Raw genomic sequence first — 14,337 nt, 5'->3', positions numbered from 1 at the left:
AACATTTTATTGGCGTGATCCTTCCTGAATTAGGCCTTAGTTTAAAAATGCCCCATACTGATGGAAAAAGATTTTAAAAATTTCTTTAATGAAGAATTTGATTCCAATGAATCTGCAGGTAATTTTTATTCATATGACTGTAACACCAGTCACATCAGTTAATGAATAACTGACTCACAGGAGATAAATGTTAACTCAAATGAAAAAAAAAGTCAACAAATGGCAGGATGGTGCTAAGGAAATAAAATCTGTCCCCACTTGCTATAGCTGAGACACAACAGTGCTCCCCATTGCAACAGGTCATTTCCTGGGATATTCAGTAATGATATTTCAGTGCTTTTTTGCACTTATAGATGTATATTTAACTTTTATCTTCCTTCCTTCCTTTGTATTTTATTTTTCAAGAAGTAGGTGATTTTTCATAGGAAGAACAATCTTCAAAGACTGAGCCAGTTATTACCAAAGGCACATTTCAAAGTCCAGATCTCAGACACTATTATATGGCTTTTGCAAAAGCAATTTAACCACTTGGTTATAATGCATCACTTTCTTCCAAGCTACAGTTTTATCAAGTAAGAAAGGCTGGCATGCCTGCCATAGGTTAGGCATAACACAAAGGTTGTGCAGGTGAAAGAATTTTCACCAAATATATAAAGTGATCTACTAAAAAATCTGCTCACTCAAATTCACTATTAATTGTGCTACAAAACTGATGGGAAAGGGTGAAAAGAGCAGCAAAATGAAACCACTGAGGCCTGCAAATAACATAAAGTTACAGTCATGTTAGGAGGCCTTCTGAATGTTGCATAGATGACTGTCAGGATTCCAAATGGTAAGCTCATGGACATATTTAATATGATTTTTTATATATATACAGACATACACACACACACACACACACTTTTTCTCTTTTTTCTTTTTTTTTTTAACACACACTTAGCTATTTGTTTCAATTTTTATGTTTAGTTTTCTTCTTCTGGGATGTCTGTCACTTATTGTTTCCCTTCTCCAATCCACCCCTCTAAACACCCAAGACATAAATTGCCTTACTCACTTAGAAAACAAATGAAAGGATATTGAGTGCAGTCTATCTTCAAATAACTCTGTGCTCTCAAAGATACAACTTGCGGCATGAGAAAATGAAAAATGTAAATTCAGATTCTAGGATAAAAAGGGACACAATGCCAGTATTAACCTGAGAAACAAAACTACAACAGTTCTTTTGGTTGGTTGGTTGGTTTTGGTTTTTTTAATAGACCATCTCCAATTGTGTGATATTAGTATCTAGCTCAGACCTTTGTCCTGGCGATATCAACTAGTCTCAGCACTTCATGCCAGACAGAATAGCTCTGATGCATGCCTAAAACTCACAAAGTTTTCCTCTTCAAATTAAGCACACATTGAAAACAGCAGCCTTAAAGGAAGACTTGGCAAACACAGCAGAAACAGAAGAAGCACTTTGCAGACACTACAGTATTTTTAATAAACACAATACAATTGTTTCCCCAAAAGAAAAAAAGACAAGAGATACAGTAAAATCAGCTCAGATTCAATGCAGCTATACACTTGGGATTATGCCTTATGAAATAATGTCTGAAATTAGCACCTGAAATTAAAAGTTATGTACCTTCAGGAGGATTTTAAAAATTTAACCTATTTATATACATAAAAACTCACATTTTCCTAGACAAAGTGACAAAGCTGTTTCAAACTAATTCATTAAAGGGAAAGGAATCTTTTTAAGTAACTAGCAACGCAGTATCCCAAGATACAGAAATGTATTGTTCACATATCTTTGGCACCTAAAAGTCGGGCTTTCTTCCATGCTGTGATATTTGATCTTGCAATGTCCCATTCCTGACCTAGATCACGAAAGTTGTTTAACTCTTCAAAGGACACATACAGTTGTTTGAGAGGTTATTTGGGAAAAAGGACTAAAAAAAAAAAAAAAGACACAACCACCAAACTCCATTGAAATAGAAGGTTCAAAAAATGGGTAAGATTCTTTTCATTACTGTAAGCAAATAAATGGATAACAAGTCTCTTTCTTTATCAGCTCACTGGATTTGCTCGGGAAGAGCTCAGAAGCAAAGGCAAGAAACTCAGCCAGACCTTGGGTGTAGCTAACAGGGGTTAAACCATCCAGCAGGAGCCAGGATCCTAAAACTAGATTTTACTGGACTCTGCGCCAGCCCTCTGCAATGTGGTTTACTTTGCCAGTTTGAACTGTCAGTGCCAGCTGCTATCCCTCCTGAGTTAATCTGTGTAACAGACTGAAGAGGTTTATAAAGTAGGTTGAACTTATTTGACACAAATGAGAGTAAAAAACATAGTATCTTTGCTCAAAATGTCTTGTTTTGCTGTTTCTTCAGCTACAAAAAAAAAATCCTAATTTTGACAACAGTATATATCCTTGAAAGACTTGACTTCTGCTTTCTCTGTACGAGATCTGACCTCTCCAAGTTTAATGAAGTGTACATTCCTATGTTACCCTTTCAGGAGACCGGGACTATTTTGGTATAATAATCCCCACAAGAAAACATTCTTCATTTGCAAAGTCAAACAACAGTTGCAACATTACCAGACAGGGAGGATCCCAGGAAGCAAAGGGGATACAGTTCTGCCAACATTTTCCTCTCCTAAACGAAAAAGCTACCACCATGGACTGGATTTTCTTCAACGGAAAGAAACTGTGCACTAGAACTGGTACCTCAGAATTTTGGACCTACAACATATTTATTGGTCTGATTTCTCACAATTTCATTCTGCTTCCAACATCTGAGCCATAGTGATAAGAGCTACAGGCATTAAGGTCCTATCCTCACAAACAGCACCACAGAGTAACAGTATCAGAAGTTTTAGGAGACTGGAGCTTTGTCACAACAAACTGCAGAGGTCACTGCTCAAGCCCACAGGTTCCACTGCATCCTGATGTGGGACAGATGGATACCCATGAAATGAAAGAATTAAAGATATTAAATCAATATTTAAACTATAAACATAGGTTAAAATGGGGAGGGGGGGAGGGGTGATTTTTTTCTTTATACATATTACAGGGAAGAAGGGAATGTGGTAGAGAAGAACACCGGAAGGCAGCAACGTTGGTCTTTTCCACTTAACATCACAGGAAGATATGAAAGCAGAAGTCACGTGTCAAACTTGTTTGTAAAGTAATGAGTTTGGGGGTGGTTTCAGTTTTCTGCTTTATTTCCTTACAGTTGAAAACCATCCATCTGTAGGATGACACTCTGCATCTCCCTAAAGCCAGTTTAATGCTTAAATGTATTAAATCAGAAAAAGGAATTTCATCAGGCAATACTAAGATACGTACAGCAATTTAGCACAGGCCTTGTTTCAATCCATGACAGAAGGTCTGCAAGAGTAATGCCAAAGAGGCAGTGACCTCTCCAGCAAGAAGTTATAGAAACCCTCTGCAAAAACTGCTGGGAGTGCACTGCTCAGCAAGCCAAGGGAGACTAAAGCAGCACACAAAGGGTTGTGAACCAAACAGGAACTTTTCACTTTCCCACCAAAATGTATTCTCCGGTTGTAATGACACGGTCCCCTCTACAAAGCCCCAGTTTGCCCATTTTTGAGATTGAGAGCACTGTATTGGAGACTGACATGAAAACACAGGAAGTGTCTGAATTTTATGGCATTATTTCTGACTTTCTTATATCACAATCCTGACTTTAATAGCTCTCCAGACATTTTAACAAATTTGCTTCCTCTTAAAATACATTAAAACAAAGCCTTTAACATTTATGTTCCAAATATATCTTCAATCTTCCAGTTATTCAGAAAAGATATAATGCAAGAATAGGGTACAGAATGACACATTTAAATACCTATTTTTTTACCATCACAACTATCCCTCCCAGGTGGCTTTCACTAAGACTGAGTTTGCTTTATTATGCTTTAACTGTGGGAGGTATTTAAAATGCTTCCTTCAGCAAGACAGAACAAGACAAGGGAAGCAGCCTTTTAGAAATCATTTCTAGTAAAATCCTATGAAATGCTGTATTATCACACCAAATGAGTAAAAGAAAATTGTAATGAAGCTTGCTGATACAAAACAGAACTTCTGGGATGGAGCTCCTAATGTTCTAAATGGGTAATAATCACTCTCATTCCGTTTCCACAAAATTGTGTTTATTCATAATAATGTCTATACCTGAGTTTCTAATCTCTTATTAAGACAGTAAGGTAACTTGTAGAAAAGCAATGCTGAGGTGGCTTAAGCTTTTCGAGATGCAATATTGCTAGAAGGAATTCAACCAGTTTCTATGAGTATGCACACTTCAACAAAATACCCAGCAAAAGCAACACAGTACCACACAGCAATATAATATGGGACAGCAATGGTGCAAAATGCTAAACATAACTGGGGCCCAGTGCATTTTGCCTTCTATACAATTACAGACACTGCTGATGTTCAGAGTATCCTTCACAATGTTGCTACTGCCTTTAGCTGTAAGAGTGGATGAAAAGGCAGTGCCTCTTGAGCAGACACTAAGAGTCTAATCATAGAATAGAATCATAGAATCTATGTATAATGTAATCTAATGTATAGTAAGGGTAAAGAACTTTTTATAAGAGAAATTCAAGAAGAAAGGAATGGTATATTCTTGTAAGCTACTTGATTCCCATTTCCCAGAGACAAAAATGGCATGACATATGTAACATGATCTAAGGGAGCATTCCAAGCAGCAGCAATGTAAAAATGCATCAGTTCCAGGTTCTTTGATCCTACTTTCAAAGACTAAAAAATGTCTACTTCTCCTAAAACAATTGTGATAATAAATAAATAAATAAATAAAGTTACATGGCAAGTCTGTATGAGATGTCCTGTATCTATACAAAAATGAACTAATCAGCAAATAACCAGACTAGCCCTTCCCAAAATTAGCCACAACAGGACAGGGCATGAGAGGAAAAACAAGATTTATTATTTTCTTTCTCTCTCTCTTCCTCCCTCTCTTTCCTTTCTTTCCTTTCTTCCTTTTCTTCCCTCCCTTCTTCCTTCTTTCCTTTCTTCCCTCCCTTCTTCCTTCTTTCCTTTCTTCCCTCCCTTCTTCCTTCTTTCCTTTCTTCCCTCCCTTCTTCCTTCTTTCCTTTCTTCCCTCCCTTCTTCCTTCTTTCCTTTCTTCCCTCCCTTCTTCCTTCTTTCCTTTCTTCCCTCCCTTCTTCCTTCTTTCCTTTCTTCCCTCCCTTCTTCCTTCCCTTCTTCCTTCCTTTCATTCTCTCACTGATATCTTATCTTCTTTTCCCCTTGCCAACAGATTTTTTTATTTTTAATGAAAATCAGCAAGGAAACAAACTGACCTCAAAGAATACATGTACCATCTAGGTCTTGCACAACACAGCCAGCTATCTGAAACTGCAAGTCTAAATAAGAGTTCTTATCTAAAAACATTAGCATACTTTAAAATACTTTTGCATTTTTGGAAAGTCCCAGCAATTTAACTACCAAACACTTCAGGACAGCACTTCTGCTACTTACAACGTTTATGCCCACAAAAAGCAATTTCAAGTTCTCATGTTCCTCAATACCTTACAGTTCTGGTAGAATACAAAGATTTCTTCCCTTACACAGTTCATCACAGTGGAAGCATATCTAACACAGGGTAAAATATTTTGCAGACAGGAAGATCTGCAAAATACTGGTTCTGGGTACAATCAGGAACAATCTGTAGACCTTTGAGCTGCAAATGTCAGTTACAAAACTCACACAGCAATCCCTTGGACTTAACTACAAATATTTTCACTTCAGCTCAATGCCAGGCAGCACTAGTAGGGCTGCATGCACGGTAATATAAATGAGAAACAGTGCCTCCAAACAAAAAAAATCTTTGAAGTCTTCAGCCTTACTGGATGTATTAGGATTTATGGATTGCCAGAGAAATGTGTCAATCACAGACGGTCATTCACACAGTTCTCGCCTGAAAACAACAAAACAGAAGTTTTCATTTAAGTCCTTAATTCCCCTTGCCCAAAATGTGAGAAGGTTAAGGAGAATTCATAAGGAAACAAAAGAAAACCCAACAAAATAAACAGAAACAAACTCACATGAACCCGTTTGAGAAGCAACATCAAGAGAAGCAGACCAGTTTGGTCCACCACTGACAGGACAGTTTTAATTTCCACTTTCAACAGTGCCATATCAACTTAAGGTGTAAAAGTTGACAGTATTTTGCTGATCTCAGTAAATAAAACCTTTTCCAGGTTACTCAATTATTTTTAAAATCTGAAGAGCTTTACTTCAAAATCATTTAAAAATAACAATGTGTTTATTGATAAATCCTAGCCATTCAGGTGAAAAGTTTGTTGTATTCCATTTGTGTTTCTTCCCCCAAAACTGCCTTTATTTTTCTGAGAAAGTCTGACACATTATCTGCAGTGCTTGAAATGCAGCTGAGTCTAAAGAAGTACCAAAGAAGTTTAGAAAGTTCAGGAGAAACACTATGTCTACGGTGTCACTACCAAAGCAGCAGCCATCTCTTTAAAAATAATACACTACTTGACATCCTGCAAATCTTGTTTCTGCTCTAATGGTGCCCTGTTCTCAAAATTCAAAGAGGAATCCTTTCCACACTTTTGAAAACATACGCTGAATTCTCTCAGTGGCAATCTGACGTAGCATGAAAATTTAGACAGAAAAGTAAGATTACCTTCAAAATGAGAGAACATTAGCAACAGTTTCAGAAACAGTGCCACACAAGATATAGTTGCTTCCCTTTTCCAAACTGATCAAGTATCATCGTCAACATACTGGACCAAACTTCCAACGATTTCATTGTAGAAATCAATGAAGTAGAGATCAGACACCAGCAGAAACACAGTAACCTTGGAAACATCAGCAACTTTTATTTTTCGTTTGAACTCAGAGCACCACACCACCACTCTGAAGAGTCCAGCCCACTGTATACTGACTTCTATTATCAGTCTCTTCCCTGCTCCCACCTTCTTAACAGAACTTCTAATATAACAAGATAGACCAGGGTGCACTTACATTAAATTCAGTTAATTTTTTTTTTGGTCACCTGGGCTAAGACTAAAGTTGAAATTCTTTCCCACTGTGCTAACAGAGTCTAGAGAAGTGCCCCTTTACACTCCTCAGCAATGAACAGTAAGTAGTGTCCTGCAATCAGGACATACAATGCACTGCACAGAGTGGAAGTCTGCTGCACATATCACTTGAGGCAATACAGAGGATCTAGAAATTTAGAACTTTTGAACAGAAGTCTTCTTTCAAATCTTTCTTTAAAAAAAAAATCAAAGAAAGCCAAGCATGCACACTTGAGATTAGGATTTAAACTAAACTCCTGATACAGGAGGCATAAAAGCAGAAGCAGAAGGGGAAATGTGCAAAACAAACATTAGATTCAGTATTCCCACGGTTAAAGAGAAGTAAAGGTAAGGTATTTGGCCCGGGGAGTGTCAGAGGGAAGGGGTGTTATGTTTTTTTAATTTGAACATTATTAAACAAGCAGTAGGAAATCATGAAACATGCACAGTCACAAATGAAATACAATTTTGGTTATTATATGACTAATAAGAATGCATTTTTCATAACTCAATTCTGAGTTAATTGAGCTGTTTAAAAGATGGACCAGGATGCATTAATGTTAAATTCAGGTAAGATGAGTTTCTGAGGAAGCTCAGGGGATGTTCCAGTTAGAATTAATGACAATGCATTACATTAGACCTTTGTTTGTAAAGAAGCCAGACTGGGGGAAAAGATTTAAAAAGGGTATCTCACATAGTTGCCTTGTTTGTCTGTGTTCCAAAGACAAACATACATGAGAGAGGGAATGTGCTCATGTATTCCTGCCAGCCCTTTGGAGGGAACTATTACATCAGGCAACATTTCAAGTATAACCTACATTTCAGTAAGGTAAATGAAATAATTATCCACGTGACTTTCCTTGGAACTCTTGGCAAGGAGGACAAAAAATATACCATCTCTTTTCCTAAACTTGACACAGAAGGATCTTTCTTTCCTTCTTGCTCCAAAAACGCACAAGAGAAATTGTCATATGGCACTGCACCATATGATTGTCTTAATTATCTGTCCTGCTGGACTGCCAAGGGCCACCCTTCACAGGGTGTAATTACCTACCCTCGTGCCCATCCACAGCAAGAGCCAGAGCCCAGATACAGGACCTTACAAACCTGCCCCAAGAAAGAACAGGGTTTATTCACAAACCTGTCCAAGAAGGACCCAAGTGACAAAAGCCAAGACACGTTTGAGAGCCAAGACAGCTTGTGCTTTAAATCTCCAGACTAAAAATACGTGACCAATATTAGCATGTCTATATATGCAGATATATATAGAAAGGTGGACAGAAGTTCTTTATTTTCAGAATACAAGTTGAACAACCCAATGAGCAAAACCAACTATCACTGCTTGCTGACTTTTATGTCTGCGATTACTGTCACTCTCCCTTCTATACTGCTGCTGGTCATGTTTTCTACATTAATTCAAGTTAAGTTTTAGTTTATTTTCCTGCATTTATCTCCAATCATGTTCATATTTCCTAGACTGTTAAAGAAACTAAGTAAAAGTTAGGGTATCACAAGGAACTCTGGGCATAGTGGGGAGCTTCCTTTCAATCCTCTCCATCATCAACAACTTAATCAGTTTAAGGAAAAAGAAAGAACCGTGTCAAGGGAAGAATTATATTTTCTCAAACAGAAATGCCTAGAAAAGAAAGAAGTAGAAAAACACAGCCTTTGAGAAAAACAGCAAGACAAAGTGCCAAGTCAGAGTTTGTATCTTTTATAATTAATGATTAATGTTTCATTTATGTTTATAAATGAAAAAAATGCTAAAAACAAATTATAAATCTGTCATTCCAGTATTTAAAAAAAAAAAGACAAACAAAAAATCCCAAACCAACAAAAAAGCCCCTACAGAAACTGAAAGTAATAAATTGTTTGGTCTAGCTTTACCAGCATTCAAGTGGCACACTACAGCACAGGAAAATAGTCCAAATAAGTATTTTACACTAATAATATAAAATTCTGAAGCTTTGATTAAATTTGCACTCAACTAAGATGTCAAAGACAGCTTATTGAAAGCTGAAGGAGGAAGTGTGCTCAATCAAACTCACATATAAATAAATTAATCTTAGTGGAACTAGGAAAAAACATAGAGCCATCTGTCTAGGATATTAATTTCCTTGAAACATAATTTCAGACTTGCAAAGAATCAATGCTGTTATGTAAAGAATCATTTTGGCTTGAGCACAGCAACACTATCTTCCAGGTTAAATTAAGGATAACTTAAGGAACTAAGGAATAAAGAAATTAATAATTAATCTGCATAAATGAAAGAATTTATGCAAAGGTATAAAGGTGCATCACATCATATTTAACCAAAGACTCCAGTAAACACTTAAGCTGACTGATTCTAAGAGAATTTAAGCATTTGCTTACAAACTTAATAAACTTATTAAAATCAGCCACTTCTCAAGAGGGAGAATTAACATACAAGAAACAAGTCAAAAAAATATGGTCAAGAGGTTCCCACTCCAGCCTTCAGTCTTCCCACAAGACAGCAGAAACAAACTGATTTTCAAGTTCCCAGACTTCAAAGGATAAAATTTGGCTACGGTCATAGGATAACAACTCTCAATGACTCAGCTCTATACCACATACCTAACAGACAGAAAAAAGCAAAAGATGGGGAAAAAATGGTATCCCAGGATAGAGAGCTAAATGAAAGCTTTGTGGTGGAACAATAAAATATTCCTACATCAGACACAGAGAGATGTGTCCCAAGAAAAAGCTACAAAACAAAGGGGACTCAAGTTCCCAGAAAAAAAATCCAGAGCAAAGCCCTGGGGCATCAGACATGCTGCAGCTTCAGAAACAGCAGAGAACACTAACTAGGTACATCCATCTGAACAAATAGCAATACAGAAACATTTCCAAGTTAAACATGCATTGACTGAGGCCATACAACATAGTTTTAAAAAATGAACTGGGTTTTGTACAGCACAACAAAATTCTTTCAGAATTCATTCTTATGATGTTACTCAGTGTAGAACAAAAACACTGCCTTTTAAAGAGCATTCTAAAATACAATACATATGTGCACAGAGAAACTATTTTCCTCTAGAGTGGCTTTCTGTCCCCATCACTTGAAAGTAGCACAGATGACTAAGGCACAAAGTATTTTTCATAGCAAAATGAGATAGTATTAATTTTAGTATAAATTTCAAAAAATTGGCTTTAGTTCTAAATAAGCCTGCTGCAAAACCAAATACATTACAACAGCTTAATCTATGCAAGATCAATGACAAGTTTATGAGAGCTTCCCATGACCAGAAGAAGCATCTCTATGGTCCAGCAACTTAACATTTTCAGGCCCTCTTGTCCATCAACATGCAGGAAAGTGTGGTCCATCAGGCCTCCTTGATGAGGACACACATGAGTCAGGTGGACAACACCTCACTAAGAGTATGTACAGCCAAAATACTGGAAAAGTCACATTACAGATACAATCCAGTTAACACAGAGAAAGTTTCTGAGGCTAGAGCAACAGGGCTGTCCTAGCTCAGCATTGCCAGTGCACACCACACTGGTGGGTGCAGACGTTGTGAGCCTTATACAAGCAGGCAGAAGAGACTCATAGATACTGAATTTAACCTACTTGTGGCCTACTACTTCTCTGAAGATCAGAAAACGAGCCTCTTGTAAGAGATAATCAATTATTCAACTTGGTTTTGTTTCCAGAATTCATTTTTTTATATTCTGTAATACATGTTAGTAATTTCATTGCAATAATTCAAAACTCATAAAGCACGCCAGTATCTTGATAACAGGTTATTACATACTTTTGGCACTCCTTATATTAAGCCTCTTCAACACTCAACACCCAAATGCCTGAGAGCATAAATACTAACTGAAAGACAGTTTCCTGTTTTTAACATATGGCACACATAGGAAATTATCTGTCTCCAAAACAAGTTTAGAGAATTACTTAAAACAGTCTCCAGCATTATTTAAGTATGATCATTGTAGGAAACTCTAGTTCTATCTAGTACCTACCCAAGCAACTCTCTGAGCTACCAATGCTATCAACAAACCAGACTCTTTGTCATGGAAACAGTAAATTCCACACTGCAAGTACTATTTGGAGAACAAAAGCTACAATGCAAAGAGGGATCAATAACATCATCTGGTCTAACAAAAAAAATACTTCTACTAAATTGTTATGCTTCTACTTCTAGAACACCATTACTATAGTATTATTACTAATCATTAATGAATGTATATAGGTGATAAGACTCTTTAAAAGGTAATACCTTACTTGCAAACTTAATTACCATTGTATTTTATCATCTTATTTCATTAAAAATCCAGAATTCTGCATTTACTCAGCATACCACATAACACAGTGGTTTTCAAATATACATGTACCATTTTTAATCAAAACCAACTGACAATTGTATTTACTAGAGTTTCCCCAAGTGGCCTGAAAAAATCTCCAAGTCCATCACCAAGCAGAAGTTCTTCTCTTCAATTTAGTTCTATTTCTTGGAAGCATTGAAGCAAAAAAATCCTTGCATAAGGCCAAACATCAAGTCAACAACACAGGTAATAAGACTCAGTATCTGTGGTGTGCAGAACCTCAGTGCCCTCTAACTACAAAAAACACTGTCTTTCTAGATAGCAAGTACCAATCAAAAGTTTAAGTTAAGAGAATATCACCCCATGAAAGTGCCTCTGGTAAAATAAGGCCCTCCCAGATGGTGACACTCTGTAAAAGCCTCTGATTTACACAAATCTAGCAATGGGGAATCTTCAAGTCACCTGAGACCATGGACACTGACCTTAACTTGTGTGAGAGAAACTTGGAGATACTTAAAATAACAAAAGTCCACTAATGAAACTCACCTGGGGAAAATTGACAGCAATTACTGAAAATTAATAATGTGCCTCTTATAATCCAATGTGAAAAGTTTGCCTTTAAATCCCTGTTGCTGTACAAATTTTAATCTACATAGATAGGTGTGTGTATACACCTGGTGAGGGGTGAGGGATGCTGTACAAATACACAGGTGTGCATTATACCTACATACACCTGATTCACTCAAATGAATTACTTTCTTTTCTGGCAGAACTGTGTGGTTTGTATTTCACCCATTTAACTTGCTGTTTTAACTGCAAACACATCCTGCCATGGGAGGAATGAGAAATTCAACCACCGGTGCAAACGTTTTGCCTACATAGGGACCTTTTTTTATTAATGGCAAGAACAATAACCCAGCTAGGTGTCTGATTTACTAATCATCTTATTCTTAATGAGTTGATACAGCTTTTGTAGTCTCACCTTTCAATACATGGGGATCAACAGCAAGAAGGGAGGCCAGTAAGTACACTTACCTTTTCTTCACATTTCTTGTGGCAGGCATACTTGCACACTAAAAAAAAATAATAGAATATATGAGTTAAACAGTAGGTGGATTGTCTCCTCCTTTTCTTTATATTAGCTTTTTACAAGAAATGAGGCCAAACTCAAGTCTGTATATATAAAAGTATTTACATACTTCAAAATAAAACTAAACTAAAAAAAGAAACCTATTTAGTTTTCACCCATTCCCAAAAGATTAGTTAATTCCAGCAGTGTTATCAGATTTGTGCATTCTATCAGCCTATGATAATGTGTGTCTGGTTACACGTCATGGGCTGATTATCTTGACACTGTTACAGCTTCACGTGTGGCAGAAATATTACCACTTAAACCACAGATAGTAAGATCAAATTGTTCCCTCAGTAACCTGTGAATCCCACTCATATCAGCAGTTGGAGAACTAAGAAAAGCAGGTTAACTTCAAACTCACAGGCAACCATGAGTGGCCAGACTGTAATTTCAGATTGTGAAATTCAGGTTATATAGCGTTGTAAACATTATTTCCAAGAGGTAAGCACTTGATGTCCTTTAAATTCCTGCTCCCTCAGTGCAGGAAGGGATGAATTGTAACGAGCAAATTTAGATTCTGAAAACAGCACTTAGCTTAAAAAGTAGCCACAGGAGCATCAATGTAATTGTGATGCAGCAGCACAATAGCTCGAATCTGACATGGGCTGGTTTTAATTGATTTTCCATTTCTATGCACTTCCTTCTTTACTCTGAAATTTGCTTTATTTCCATGCAATGTCTATTCTCTGGGTTACAATGAGCTAAACTTATTAAATTTTAAATTCAGGAAAAAATTAGTTATTCGATCTCCAAGATTGGTAAACTACAGAATACCAGAGGTTTAACTCGTAGATTCACTGGGACCTAATCTTAGACCACTGTAGCTGCAAGCCAGGCTTGTTTCTTGATGCTTCTACCAAGGGGAAGGTATTATACAGCCTCACCCATCAGGAAAGATACAACTACCAAGGTGTGAGGCCAGCAGAAACTCATAATCATTTCAGATTCAAGTACATCAACTGCTGAATGAAAACTCCGCTGCAGTCACTTCTTGGGGGGGGGGGGGGGGGGGGGGGAGGGGCGAGAGGGGTGTGAAATAAAAAAATCAGGCTTGCTGACCCATCTACTACTCAATCTTGCACATGCTATGTTCACTTATTTTCTCCATGGGTAAGTTAGGAACAAGTTCTTTGTTCAGAGTCCTTCACACAATCAAGTTTCTTTATTCTAAAAATTTATCAGCTTTCACCCAAATACACTACTCTTAACTATTAGCACTGATAATGATCTACGTCATACCACTTACAAACACTATCACCTTAAAGCAAATGGAAGATGGCTTTTAATCCACAATGCAAAACTTCATTTTCTTGTGTGACAGCATTGGGAATAAATCACTAAATTCATTAAGCGATCAACATACCAAAACTGTCTATTTAGTAGAATCCATACTTTAAATCAGCATGATTAGCTTTGGCTTTTCAAAAGGCTAACAGATGCTCTAAAAATACATACACTATCTGTTTATTCTATCTCCCACAAAAACAGAGTGTCACAAAAAAAAATAAAGTATAAAACAGTAAATCTGTCAGAAAACCCAAATATTACAGAAAAGGTTTTCATCTTTTTTACTGATGCTTAAACCCAGAATTCTGGGGGGCAAGATGAAATGCAAAACAAAAATAGATTTCATTCCATGACAAATTCCATAATAATTGCTACTGGTTCATGCGAAACCAAATCAACAAGTGTCACCAACAAAACACAAAATCTCCATTAGCAGATAACAGTAAAAGTGAGCATTGGGTTTCTTCTGTTTCCATGTAAAAAAAAAAGTCAGTGTTTTCTGCTCTTGTAAAAATACTTATTGTCTTTTCTGGAAAGAAATCACTCAAGTCAGATGT

The 14,337-nt window shown here is 36.8% G+C and overlaps 1 protein-coding gene across 3 annotated transcripts in view; it reads right to left on the bottom strand.

Annotated features, from left to right (window-relative positions):
• Window positions 1-14,337, bottom strand: part of TNS3 (tensin 3) — a 201,629-nt gene that overhangs the window by 119,199 nt on the left and 68,093 nt on the right. For all 3 annotated transcript variants that reach the window (XM_071553419.1, XM_071553418.1, XM_071553421.1), the window contains exon 4: window positions 12,397-12,434. In XM_071553419.1, the coding sequence (XP_071409520.1) occupies window positions 12,397-12,434 (38 nt within the window). The remainder of the gene's footprint in view (window positions 1-12,396; window positions 12,435-14,337) is intronic.

Source organism: Pithys albifrons, chromosome 4 (genome assembly GCF_047495875.1).
Source record: "Pithys albifrons albifrons isolate INPA30051 chromosome 4, PitAlb_v1, whole genome shotgun sequence".
Classification (NCBI taxonomy): Eukaryota; Metazoa; Chordata; class Aves; order Passeriformes; family Thamnophilidae; genus Pithys; species Pithys albifrons.
Note: the sequence above shows the minus strand (reverse complement) of the source record. Positions and strands in the feature narration are given on the sequence as shown.